This window comes from Gymnoscopelus braueri, assembly GCF_963280865.1.
Source record: "Gymnoscopelus braueri genome assembly, chromosome: 2".
Taxonomy (NCBI): Eukaryota; Metazoa; Chordata; class Actinopteri; order Myctophiformes; family Myctophidae; genus Gymnoscopelus; species Gymnoscopelus braueri.
The window spans coordinates 34,945,032-34,959,127 of record NC_137604.1 but is presented as its reverse complement, the minus strand read 5'-3'; the positions used below and the strand labels follow the sequence as shown (position 1 = coordinate 34,959,127).

General features: G+C 41.1%; 1 protein-coding gene across 1 annotated transcript; it reads right to left on the bottom strand.

The window, feature by feature from the left end:
- Positions 1-693: 693 nt before the first annotated feature.
- On the bottom strand, positions 694-13,193 carry tmc5 (transmembrane channel like 5; the record flags this gene model as incomplete). Its single annotated transcript, XM_080442286.1, has 19 exons — positions 694-1,281; positions 1,782-1,874; positions 2,994-3,072; positions 3,499-3,672; positions 4,013-4,146; positions 5,039-5,114; positions 5,233-5,328; positions 5,512-5,609; positions 5,713-5,788; positions 5,972-6,138; positions 6,644-6,796; positions 7,246-7,390; positions 8,050-8,192; positions 8,673-8,924; positions 9,081-9,162; positions 9,678-9,780; positions 10,613-10,729; positions 12,408-12,473; positions 12,995-13,193. 19 exons carry the CDS (start codon positions 13,191-13,193, stop codon positions 694-696), a joined length of 2,841 nt encoding a protein of 946 aa, XP_080298412.1.
- Positions 13,194-14,096: the final 903 nt, after the last annotated feature.

The following is a 14,096-nucleotide window of genomic DNA, read 5'->3' as shown; positions in this document are numbered from 1 at the left end:
GAACCAGGGACTGGTGTTTTCGATGAATCTAACATGGTTAAAATGGAGTTTGAAGTTACAATGGGTTTGTATAGGAAGGGGGCGTGTCTGATAAAATGAATATCAAATATCTAAATACTGAATCGAGCAACTTAAAAACTGTCTGGGGGGCTCACTAAGTCCTGAGTAGACGATAAAATGACCAAAAGTGTTTTTGAAAGTGAAATATCCCTTTAAGGAATAGCTTAGCACTAATTTATGAACTAGTTGTCGTACCAATATGTTTCATATTCAAAGGATACCTTAGAAACATAGTTAACACAATAGTTATAAACAAGTAATGTGAAGAAGTGGTCATGCACTCTCTTGATTTATTCTGTTTGCGTACTCTGTTATACTCCATAATAGTGTAATGTAAACTTTTGAGTTATGGCATTGAACCATGCCTGAACTCCCCGTAACCACGCCTGGTGCCCCTATTTTGGGCATGTCATATAGTAGTTAAAATAGATCCATAAGTAGATCACAAGTCGTCGCGATATGATACGTTGTGAGCTTGTAGATTGGCTATTTTCACAATTTTCTTAATGTACAACATAGGGCTTAAGTGGTTGATACGAATTAGGGGATGACATTCACATACACATCAGGGTTCCTTCCCACGTTCTGTTACTTTCCCCACAGTTGGACACTGTAGGCTACTGTCCATCTTGCTCAGTAGCCATCGTCATACTCGTTCTGAGCCTGCTGTCGGGCCAGCATCGCCTGTATGAGTGCACTGGACCCTGAGGGAGCTGGGTTCTGTGGCGGAGCGGGCACCCTGTAAACACCATCCTCCTCTTCTGCTTTCTGCCTGGCCTGCATCACCTGCATCATAACACTGTCTGTGGAATCCGTTGTCCTGTAATAACCCCCCTCTGCTCTTTGTCTGGCTTCCATCGCCAGCATCGTGGCGCTGGAGCCAGAGCGGTTATTGGGACGTTCTGAAAAAGCAGGTGTCCTGTAGTGATCATCACCCACCTCCTGCCCCTCAATCCTTTGCCTGGCTTGCATGGCCAGTGTGACGGCAGAGGAGGAAGAAGGCCACTGCTCTGAAGGGAGGCGTGTCCTGTGAACGGCTCCGTCATGTTCATCATCAGCACCCTGACGGGCTAGCATGGAGGTGCTGGAGATGTACGAGGGAATGGGCACGCCTCTCTCCTCCCGGTCGCCCAGTTGCTGACGAACAAGCAAAGCCTGAATCATGACGTTGGAGTTGGACTGACCACCTGAGGAGTGGTCACCTGAGCGCCGTTTGGTGTGCTGTGGGAATTGAGAAAATATGAAAATTCACAACTGACTAGAGAAGAAAAGTGTGTTCTTTTGTTTGATGACATCTGACCAGTGGTGGAAAAAAATACTCTGTTACAGGTAAAAGGCCTGCATTAAAAATGTACTTAAAAAAAGTACGAAATGGCATGAACATAATATAATTGATATAAGTAGCCCTACTAAGATTTGTAGTAACCCTACTAGCCCTACTAACCTTTAGGTTAGTACTCCCAGAAAATAGCAGATCTACAAGCTCATCGCGAAAAATAGGGCTTTTGTATTAATGTAAATCTAAATCTGGAAAAGTAACTAGTAACTAAAGTTTTCAAATAATTGTAGTGGAGTAAAAAGTACAATATTTGCCTCTGAGATGTAGTGAGTAGTAAAGTATAAAAAAACTGAAATACTCAGGTAAAGTACAAGTACCTCAAAAGTTTCCAGTTACTTGAGTAAATGTACTTAGTTACTTTCCACCACTGCATCTGACTCACCTTTTTGTGATTCCTCTGTTTGTTCTTCTTATTAGGTTGAGATTTCTGGAGGCTCTGCAGCCTCTCCAACAAGAAGGACTTGTCTTTCCCCTCCTGGTGAAAGAAACGGTGAGGAGGAAAGAAAAAAGAGAGGACATCAAAGAAGTATAAACTAGAAAAAGTGCTCCTCGGAGCACAGGTCTCCGCCAGGTCAGGTACGTTATTGTGGCCTCCTGGTTGCGCTATAATAGGCCAATGTGAAAAGGGTGCCATTTATTCTTAGGTCTTTCACGGCAATCAGACACTGCATTCATGAGGCATTTGAGGCATTTTGTTCCAAAAATGTGTTTTGCTAAATTAGACCTGCTGGTGGTGCTATAACAGGCCAATGTGAAAAGGGTGGCATTTCTTCCTCGGCCTTGTGGGAATGTGCGTGTGAAAATTCACGGAAATCGCAAGCTGCGTGCATAGTTTGAGGCTTTTTGTTCAAAACGGACCAATCCTGCAAACTTTGGAAGCCAACCATAGGCAATGAGGATGGAATATGGGAAATCGGACAGATTTGTATTGATCACATGACTATAGAGATACTGTGTACCGATTTGCATGACGTTTGGATAAAATCTGTAGGAGTAATGTAAAAAAAAGGGTTTTGCACAAATCGGCCTCCTGGTAGCGCTATAACAGGCCCATGTGAAAAAATTGGGGCAGAGGTTCTGAATTGGCATCCAGGGAGTGTGTGTGCACAGTTTCGGAGCGACCGGGCCAACGGTGCCAGAGATTAGCTGCTAACACACAGACAGGACACACGGACGGACGGACGGACGGACAGGGGCGAAAACATACTCTCTCGCCATGCCTTTCGGCCTGGCGGAGACAACAAAACAAGTGTGTGTCCAAAATACCAAACAATAAAAAAACACAAACACCCTTAAATGCATATTACTGGAAACATTTCTCTGCTATTTTCCAACAGCTGAAGTGCGGCATTCTTTCCAAATTTGAATCTGAACCAGTGTTTTGTTTTCAGTATATGTTGTTAAACCATTACAGAGGAGACAAATGTATGTCGGTAAGTAGCGTGAGTGATGAATGCCAGCAGCAGTGTTAAAGTCTAATTAGTGCAGTCGGGAAGAGGCACAGTCCGCAATTAAGCTGATAATGAGTTAATGAGCAACCACACAGGGGAAAGAAAGTTAATGGCACAAAATGAAGCATTGCACATGTACTCACATTAACTATCTGCTGTTTTAGCAGAGCAATAAGCAGCTTGCGTCCCTGAGTGACCTGCCAGAATATATACATGATGACACTGAAAGAAACAAGAGAAAAGAAAGTCCATATTAGACAAGGCAAATGGCACACATATTGTAAATACAGATGAAGAAAAACACACGCACGGCACGCGCGTGTGCACACACACACAAGCATGCACACACACGTGCGCTCGGGCGCACGCACACACACACACACACACACACACACACACACACACACACACACACACACACACACACACACACACACACACACACACACACACACAGACAGACAGACAGACACATTGATGACATGATTCAGTGTGTTGTAAAACAGCGCCATGTTACCTTGTTTGAGCAGTCAAACACAAATGAATGGTGAAATGTCTGAATATTTACAACCGACAGCCTGAGAGGCTTATGATGTTATTACATCTTCCATGCAAGTCTCTGACATTAATGACACATACAGTACTCACATGATGATGAGTGTGACGAGGAAGTAGAAGATCTCACTCCGAATGACGTTCTGGTAGATCCAGATGGGCCATTGAGAACTGGGTATTCCTTCCAGCTCCTCCATCCAGACATTGATGGCACTGATTGTACTGTTGAGGCCCCGGAATGGACCACATTGTTCTGAGGGGGTCAGGCTGTGGTAGGAAAGATCACATGTTCTGATGTTCTTGTTGGTTTTATGCTAATTTATAGTTTTGCATTGATTCGATACCATGGTAGATAAATAACTAGTAAAATGAGGAACAATGTAACCACTTTTACTCTATTTTATACTTCAGCTATTAAAAAATAGCAGATCTACAAGCTCACAATAAGCCGCATTGCAAGTGTTTGTTTAATGTTTAACACAAAAATTATTTTATGGGGGCTCCTGGCACAACATTTGTTCAGATGAGGGTCCAAAATACATTTCAATTATTAGCAGGTCCTTGACATGAAAATGATTGAAAATAGATGATGTGTGGACCTCTGTACCTCCAGACAGTGTAGGCAACCATGGACAGGGCTCCCACAAAGGAAGGGACGAAGAGGAGGGCGATGAAGATTGTCTGCATCTGAGCTGCCCGGTTAGATCGCCGTGGGGGTTGGCAGTTCTGGATCAGGCTGACCTGGTACACACACCCACATGCACACGCGCGCGCACACACACACACACACACACACACACACACACACACACACACACACACACACACACACACACACACACACACACACACACACACACACACACACACACACACGCGCGCGCGCATGCACACACGCATACAGGCATACATGAATTATTTAGCCAAACGCCCTAATTATTAGACACCCCAAAATACTAGTACATATTAAACTATTTGAACATTCCCTCTCTGATAGCTGTCTCCATTGATTATTCTTGCTTGCTTATGTCATTTTAAAGTTCACAAAACCCTCACTTAGACACAACATTCGTTTCATTCTGTTTTGGTAAACAGCTTTGAATAACTGCCTCTGAAGCCATTGAATCTTCATGAAACATTCAGTAGCCCTTTACTCCAGGGTCAAATTACTATTTGTAATGAAGTCGATTACTTTCTTTGGACCTCTTGATCTCATCTGTTACAAATAGGGTTGCCTGAAAAGTCTAAAGCCCACCGGCCTTTTCCTCAAACCAAATGTTCTAAACAAGCCTTCAATATAATGAAAGGATTTTTAATGAATAATTGACCCAGGTCTGCAAAAGAGTAATATGAGCCTAGAAGGCTATGGAGAGGCCCTGGCATCTATGGCATTGTAGTTGACTATGGCTGTCTTATTCATGGCAGATCAGCTTACAGCCAAATGAAGCCCCTACCAATGCAGTAAAAGCCTTAGGCATGATTTAACCACATGAACCCTGGCATCCCTATTGTGGGCATGTCATAATTCGCCAAAAATAGGCAAACATTCATTAGGTTTAAGTGGTTAAAACAGAACCTTACTCTGCAGTACACTCTCAGAGTTAAATTAACACCCTTGTGAACTTCTAGTTACCTTCTTCAAGTAAAACAGGATGAAGAATTTGAGAATCTGCATCACAGGCAACAGAGGAGCGAAGTAGATTCCAATCCTGTAGAGAGAGAATAAGTTCCATCATGGCCATGAGTAAAATTATGTGTCCTAGTGACAGCTCTGGTATGAGCTACTGTTGTTAAACTAGAAATGATTTGACATTTTGTTTTTCTTACCAGGCCAGAGTCTGTGCATAGATGAGGTCAAGGACATTCCTAGCTACATCAAATTCTGGAACACCAAGACTGGGTAGGCATCTGGTTCCAATCACACTGGGGAAAAAAGGCATGATAAACTGTCCACAGGAATGTATTTTCAGGTATGAGTGGCGTACAATCTTTCCAAGACTATAAGATTGACATTATTGTAACAAACTGTGATACTAACTTTGTCTCGCTTATTCATGTAGAATCACAATAAAAGACATTTCATTAAACTTACATCATCAAACTTACTTGCTGAGGAATTCTCCAAAGAAAGATCCCAGCATGAGAAACAGGAAGTCAACAATAACAAGACGGTACAGAGCCTGTCCAACAACAGACTCCCAACACTGCAGTGAACATGACAGATAGTGAATCAAAATTCAGATGAAAGAAACATGATATGTTTAGGTGAGAAAGTGTAACATTAACACAAATTAAAATAAAACATACCGAAAACTTATTTGCCACTTCATGCATCCAATAATAGCAAAGAATTCCCAGAATGGACATCTTCAGGATGACATTTCTTGAAAAGGGGAGATAAAATTATATTTTTAATCCTATGTATCCCTCCATTCCTGAGAGAACCAAACAAAACAAACCCCTCTTGTGTTGTATTCATAATGTAGTGCAATTGTTTGTTTTCTCACAGGTGCTGTTGAAGAATGTATGCTCACACTGATAACAGTAGCCCATAAAGTGGCCTAACCTGACAATGAGGGCATAGATTTGTGTGCGTTGGTTGGAATAGTGCTCAAACTTGTTGAAAAGGGAATAGAAGAGTGGGATAACCAGGTTGATCAAAGACACCACAAACGGAACCAGGAGAGTCTCTGCTTCTTGAAGCAAAGACCAGTTGGTTATGTCGGTAGTCTGCTGTAAAGATAAGAGAGGAAGGTCATACTGAGATAATGCTGACAATGAAAACAACTGCACCCTGCGCTGCCGGTAAATTACCTGTCATGACATATTACAGCCAGGAAGTATTGGCTTTTAATATGTCAAGGTCATTGACTTATCTAACTATGGACTTCAGTTTGTGAGACATCATACTTTATTAAATGTTTATTCTGATTTGCACAGGAACTCTCCATATCTCAATAAAATCTGGTGCTCTATGAGAAACCCTTTTCAGTCTCCTTCAAGACATAAAACAATTTTCATCCAAGCTTAAAACTATTTCTAGGGGGGAACAGAGCATCCTTAATGGTGTTACAGTCAAGGTGGATGCATTTCGGTACTGTATGATGGCTTTTCTATGTACTGTATGATGGCTTTTCTATGTATTGGATGCCTCAGACTACCTTAATTGTACTATGAAAAACAAAACTTTGACTCTTTTATATAGCATATCTTTTTTCGTTATATTTATTGTTTATACCTCCTGCTCATATTGGCTGAGAAAGTAGATGCCAGCTCCACAGCCAACAGCCAGGCTGGTGGAAAAGAACCAGGTACCAAGGTGGAGCGCAAAGTGTTTCAGTTTCTCAGACACAGTCAACGTTTCTTCTAGGTTCTTCTCTGCTAAAGACTCCTGGAGAGATGGTGAGAAAACTCTTTGGCACATGTGTCTTGGTATTCTTAGATGGTCATATTTTCATATCATACATATACTGTTTTTTCTTTACCACATCATGAATTGTAGTGTCCCTATTCTGGGGTGAACACTTGGCAAAAAATAGCTGATCTACAAGCTCACAACGTGATGTAATGTGACTCGTTGTGAGCATGTAGATCAGCTATTTTCACCAAAGATATTTGGTGTAGAGGAAAAAAGGAGGGGGCCTAGTCTAGAGTCTGGGGGATGCCGGTCAACTAAATATATGTGTTTAAAGGTACTGTATATGGTAAGTTATATTTTTTTGTTAAGACAAATGTTTTATTTTTATTAAAAGGTTAAAGCTCTATATTCTGATGATTTGTTCAGTAACAGGGGTCTCCTTGTCTCTCCATTTCTTATAATAATGTGAAGAGAAGAATGACCTTGAGTTGGACACAGAGGTTGTTTTTGCGCTGTCTCACAGCCCTCTCATTGGTTACACTGAAGTCCCAACTGCACAATAGCTGCCATGCACCTCCTGATGCTGCGTCTGCCAGAACATAGTTTCTCTGGAATGAACTGGCCATGCTACATGGAGGCATTCAAAGGAAACAAACAAACAAATAAACAGAGACATTTTCAAACTATCTTCATATAATTGGTCCTCACTAATGCTCATTATAAGACCTCTGTTTATTGTTTATTGTTTATAAACAATAAACAATTAATAATAAACTGTTTGAGACACAGTTTCTGTGTCTCTTTTCATTTTATTTTTTATTAATGCAAGAACAATGGCTTCTGTTTCAGAATGCTAACTTTCCAGTAAGAGAAAGGCTGTAGTTTCTATTAGCTTGGAATCCCCATTGATGATATTATCGGTAGGCAGTTTTCTGAACTGTATATCGGCCGCCAATGAGATGAAGGCTCAGAGTGAGTACACAGAAACTGTCCCAGAATCTTTATAATGAGCATTAGTCAGAACCAATTATATGAAACATAATATGAAACATTATATGAAAACATAACATTTTTGTATTACACATTTTTTGTTGAAATAACGGTACTGTACAAGTCCATGTGTTCAACAGTGTCATCAGATGTCATAGTTGAACATAAAGAAAATTGTGCCAGTAACGGTGTCATGAAGGCCAGATAGACTGAAATGGCAGGTTAATATTATTTACATTCCCTTTCCATGAGGTATTGGTCCAGGTTACTCTGAACAGTGTGGGTCCCATGCTGACCTGTAAATGAGTGAGGCTCCACACAGCACCATGTAGGCCGCTATGGTGAAGAAATACGCCAGCTGCATGTTGTAGTTCAAACGGCCTGTGATGGTTGCATTACTGTAGCCACCATAGTACATGGCTGTGTTGTTGAAATAACCCTGTGGAAATCATAGCAGAAATGCTCAATACAGTAAATCAGTGGTTCTCAAAGTGGGGTCCAAGGACCCCCAGGGGTCCTTGAAGGGGTTCCAGGGTCCCCGGCAAAATTTGTTAATAGAGCATTTAAGCGCCTATATTCATTGGCTATTCAAAAATAGCTCACAACGCGTCACGTTGTGAGCTCGTAGATTATTTTCAAAAAAAAATTTTAAATGTGAAAACGTTTAAAAAAAACAATTTAACAACACAAATCTTGTATGGGGGTCTCTGGCACAAAATATTTTCAGATGGGGGTCCATGGCCAAATACATGCAATTTGGGGGTCCTTGATATGAAAAGGTTTGAGAACCACTGCAGTACATTATGTTTTAATTACATAATTCTGATTCTGATTAAAGGGCTGATTAATCAGCTATAGATGTTTAACATAAATTATGTCTACTACAACCATGTGAGGTTAAATAAGAGCCTCAACTCACTGCTCCAGTCAATATCTCCAGGCCCCTGAAGGTGACATTGGGGGGAGTCGAGTCGTAGGTAATCAGTGGGATGGTGATGAAACCAAAGTTGACCAGGAAGGAGAAGACATTGAACATCAGCAGCCATTTGAGGAAGAGGAAGTAAGAGAGGACGCTGGTGCCAAACTTGCCACCAATCTCCTTCATGGTGCCCTGCCACAGCTCCAGAGTCTGCCTAGCCATGGTCATGTTAGAGCCACACCTGCGGAAAGACTGAGCAGACAGCTGGTCTGAGAACAGCCATAAATTGCTTACTGTATGTCGATGTAATAGAATACTCTACTCTGTAATATCCTGAGCTAATTTAACTCTGGAAGTGTAATATTAACGTTCATGATTTTGCATTGTACAGTAGATACTCATGCTCACCAATGAGACATTCTCTGAGCAGTCTGTGAAACATGTCAGCTGGCGAGACCGCTTAGTAGACTTGAACTCCAGAACTTGGCTCCTAGAAAGATAAGCCATAATGAAGATTTAACTCAATGATAATGATTTAATTACATGTACCTACAGTACAAATAGTGCACAGTATTATCATGTTGAATTATGACCTGTCACAGTTATATTGATAGATAGACCTTTATTGATCCAGAGGGAAATTCAGTTGTCATATAATACCATAATAAAAACCAAAAGACAGAGGGGACAGCCATACCATCATCACAACAGTATAAAACAGTATCACTGTACATACAGTACAGTTAGCTTTTACCAAACATTATCACTTGTGGAATGTAACTTTAAACTATGGGTTGAGTTGTTTGTGTCCATCTGAGTTCTCTTGCATGCAATTTACATTCATGTGTGTGAGTGTGACTGACCTAACATTGCAAAACGTCAAGCCTCAAGTCCATGTGCATACAGAGTATTTTTATGGTCCCTAATAGGGTATAAAGTTGAACTGTGTCCATATTGACAATGACAAGGGAGCTTGTAATCTTTAACTTGCGACACAAAAGGTACCTGATGTGTTTTTTCTCTTCAACGGTCATTGGGAGGTCTCGAATGGCCCGGATTCGGTCGCGCGTTGACATGGCAACAAGATCTTTGACTAAGTTCTGTTCCTCTGTAATAAAAGGGATGAGAAGACATGGATAGATGCTACCAATCTCTGCATACACTCCAGAATGTTGTTTCGTAGCAGACACATAACTGACAGGACATTGTTATGCTTAATGCTTAGCTTATCCATAATGCTTATGTTTATGTTATGTGTTATGCTTAATTTATACTTCGTCGTAAGAAGGTGTCACACACAACCATTCTTTTTGGTGCGTGACATATAAATGGGGCTTTAGACTGTAACACTGATATATATTTGTGCATCATTATTGACAGTATGTTAAAGGTTCTATGACATTCATTTTCACTTTTTTTATTTTTTATGTTTTTTGGGGGGTTTTATGACCTCAATTACACCCCAAAAAATCTGAACTTTGAACATTCAGTGGATTTTCTGTGGTCTGGGGTTTTCTGAATAATTAGGCTGAAAAGTAATCTGAGCTTGGCCCTTCGGCAGTGAGGTCACAGCCGATTAATCCCGCCCACTCTCCTCCTCGCCCCTCCCCTCCCCTATCCTTTCCTTTGGGGGGGGGGGGGGCGGAGCAGAGGCGATGATTGACAGGCAAAATCCCTCACCAGCGACACCCGCATGCAAAGATTTATTTTTTCATTGCAGTTGAAAAGGCTTTAGAAATGTGAGAGAAAAACACCTGCCATGGATCAATGGAGTGGAATTGTTTGTTAAAACTTTCTAAACACGTTTGAAGGACCATGACAAATACTTTTAATGTGTGGTAAAACTGAACGTCATGAAACCTTTAAGTCTTTGGTCACTTAATTCACGTGTGTACACAGGGACAATAGGATCATGTTCATCACCATAAACAGGCTCTTACCATTTTCCATCTCATTCCTGATGGCATTTTCTGAGAAGGCTTGATGGGCGGGGTCACCGTCAGGGAACATACTCATTCTCCTCATTGCCATTCCCCTCCATCTCATTGTCATGTTACCTGGACAAGGACAAGACAAGAAGTTTTGCATGTATTAGGCTAATTGTCTGCATGATTAATGTTTATAGATTCCAGGATCGGGTAGGCAAAAGGAGCTGGGTGACAATCTGAGTAATCAATTGCCAACTTTGCGATCAGAATACCTGTTTATTCTTCACAGATTTCTTGTTTTCCACTTCACTTTTTTCATATTTTCATTATATAGTTTGGTCAAGAAATACAGTATGGTTTCATATCAGGCAATTATTATTATTGTCTCCGCCAGGCCGAAAGGCATGGCGAGAGAGTATGTTTTACCCCCTGTCCGTCCGTGTGTGTGTCCGTGTGTCCGTCCGTCCATCTGTCTGTGAGCAGCTAATCTCAGGCACCGTTGGCCCGGTCGCTGCGAAACTGTGCACACACACTCCCTGGATGCCAATTCAGAACCTCTGCCCCAAATGTTTCACATGGGCCTGTTATAGCGCCACCAGGAGGCCGATTTGTGCAAAACCCATTTACTCCTACAGATTTTATCCAAACGTCATGCAAAACGGTACACAGTATCTCTATAGTCATGTGATCAACACGGATCTGTCCGATTTTCCATATTCCATCCTCATTGGCTAAGGTTGGCTTCCAAAATTTGCAGGATTGGTCCGTTTTGAACAAAATGCCTCAAATCATGAACGCAGCTTGCGCTTTCCGTGCAATTTCACACGCACATTCCCACTAGGCCGAGGAAGAAATGCCACCCTGTTCACATTGGCCTGTTATAGCGCCACCAGCAGGTATAATTTAGCAAAACACATTTTTGGAACAAAATGCCTCAAATCATGAATGCAAGGTCCTATTGCCATGAAAGGCCCAAGAAGAAATGGCACCCTTTTCATATTGGCGTATTATAGTGCCACCAGGAGGCCACAATAACCTACCTAACCTGGCGGAGACCTGTGCTCCGAGGAGCACTTTTTCTAGTTTTATTATTATTTTATTTAATTTTTTCCGTTTGTTTGTTTTTTACGTGGTTCAACTAAAATTATTCTGTAATGGTGTCGTGGTCAAAACCCTTGTTTCTGCCAGAGGAATGAATCATATTCTGCCACTTTGGATCTAATGAAAAAACTAACTTTTAAATCGTAGACCTTCCTCCATACTGTTTCTTGTAACCAAGAAAGAAAACGACAAGATGAATGTATTTCACTCCACAGGATGACTGATAGTAGTATGGACTAATGTGAGTGCTAAGCAAATAGCATTATTCCCTCTGATTCATAATACTAGGCATGTGAAAAGCTGCCTGTATGACGACAATGCTACTGCATTTTTCTTTTCTTTTTTGTTTACACAAACCTACCTACCACTTCAACTTGACAGCATTTTGATTGTAAATTACTCATATTACTACGACGATGTCTGTTGACGCAGTAAACCAGATGTGATGACAACACAGATCCATTTATCTCTTCCATTCTACAGTAAATCACGGTCCCTCCATTAAGTAACTTAATTAAGGAGAACAGGCAGGACAGTAGTCTGGTAACATTAAATGTATATAATGTATATGTATATGTATATATATATGTATATATATATATATATACACACACACACACACACACACACACACACACACACACACACACACACACACACACACACACACACACACATACATACATTATTACCATATTAACATTACCTGAGATGGTGTTCGATGGATGGTGCAAGGGAGGCGCTGCATGGCCGATTTGGAATGTGCTGTGACCTTATAAAAGAATGAAGGGAGGTATACTGTTGAATGAGGTACCAGACACAATATGTCACATAGCAACACAAATAGAAAACCAAACAACCAAACCAACGGCTGCTATTTTAGTCATGGCTACAAGGCAGCACTAAATACCATTCACACAGTACTGTACAACAGTGGTTCCCAAACATTTAATGTCAAGTACCCCCATCTAAAGATTTTTTTGTGCCAGGGACCCCCAGAAGAGAAGATTTGTGTTAAAAGATTTCTAAATTATTCAAAATTGTCATAATTCTTTTCAGGGTTTCTCTAAAATGTAAAAAGATAGCAGCCAGGCCCATGCTTGTAGATTGGCTGTTTTTGAATAGACAAAGTATGAAATAGATTTATAGATGATTTATAGATGATTATGATGTGATATATTAACTAATTTTGCTGGGGACCCCCTGAAACCCCTTCAAGGACCCCACTTTAAGAACCACTGCTGTACCACACAGCTGTACCACACAGTGGTCACATGAAGAGAATCTACTCACTGCGGTCATGCTGTAATGCAGGGCTCTCGGGGTGAGCTGAGATGGGCCCCATGGGGATGCTGTCTCGCTCCCTCCAGCCCCCCCATGGGACTGTCTCCAGGGGGGCATCATTATTGGACGGCCTCTCTGTCCTCCCTCCCTGCCTGGCCTGCTCAATCCTGGCATATGGGTTACCGTGCTGGAGATTCCTGGATGGCATTCCAAATATGTCGTATGGGACACTTAAGTACGTGGTTAAAAGGTTAATCCTAAATACATAGTGGTTCTGAGTCAGTTCAGGAAGTCAACTGAAATGGAAGTTGTTGGGTTATTTCCCCCTCCGGGAAAATATCATGTGTCTCAATTGTGATGTGAAAAACACAGCTACATTTTATTAAGATGATGATGATTTTCTACTGTATGACAATGAAACAACAATAATAAGAGAGGTTCGACTTGACTCGAACTGTCTAACAAACATAAACTCTGAATAGCATGCTGCTCCTTGCATAATACTACTACTTTCTGTTTAATTGTGTATATAGTGTAGCATATACTCTCTGATTAGTGTAGATAGTAAGCTCACTCAAAGCAGACAAATTATTAAAGCAAAACAACTTCATTGTGATCAATAGAACAGAGCATTGATGCATAATGGGGCATTTAGGCAAACATTTACATGAAAATATCAAACCTTCTATCAATTTCCAGAGTATCACTCTCATGGTATGCAGGGTTGAATAATCCTCCATTGCCGTAATGTGACATGTGATGATCCTTAATTTGTTCCTTTCTTAATCAACGTTGATCCTTCTGGTCTCTGCCCCTCGTTTGTACATGGATTGTCCGGGAAGTTGTACAAGTCTACAAGCCATAAAGAACTGCTGTTAGATACTCGTTGGCTATATTACGTAGCATTAATGGTATCTACAATGATACCGAATATAGTATAATAGAGCCAAGTATTTGCCATTATGACTGATGCTTTCAGGATCCAACAGCTTCCTACTATAAGTCATGTCAAGTTTAGTAGAAACCATCATGTTAAGGTTGAGCGGTTTGCCCAGTAAAGAGTGACGGCAAGATTGTCATGAGGACAATGTAATTCAACTCTCTGGTCCCA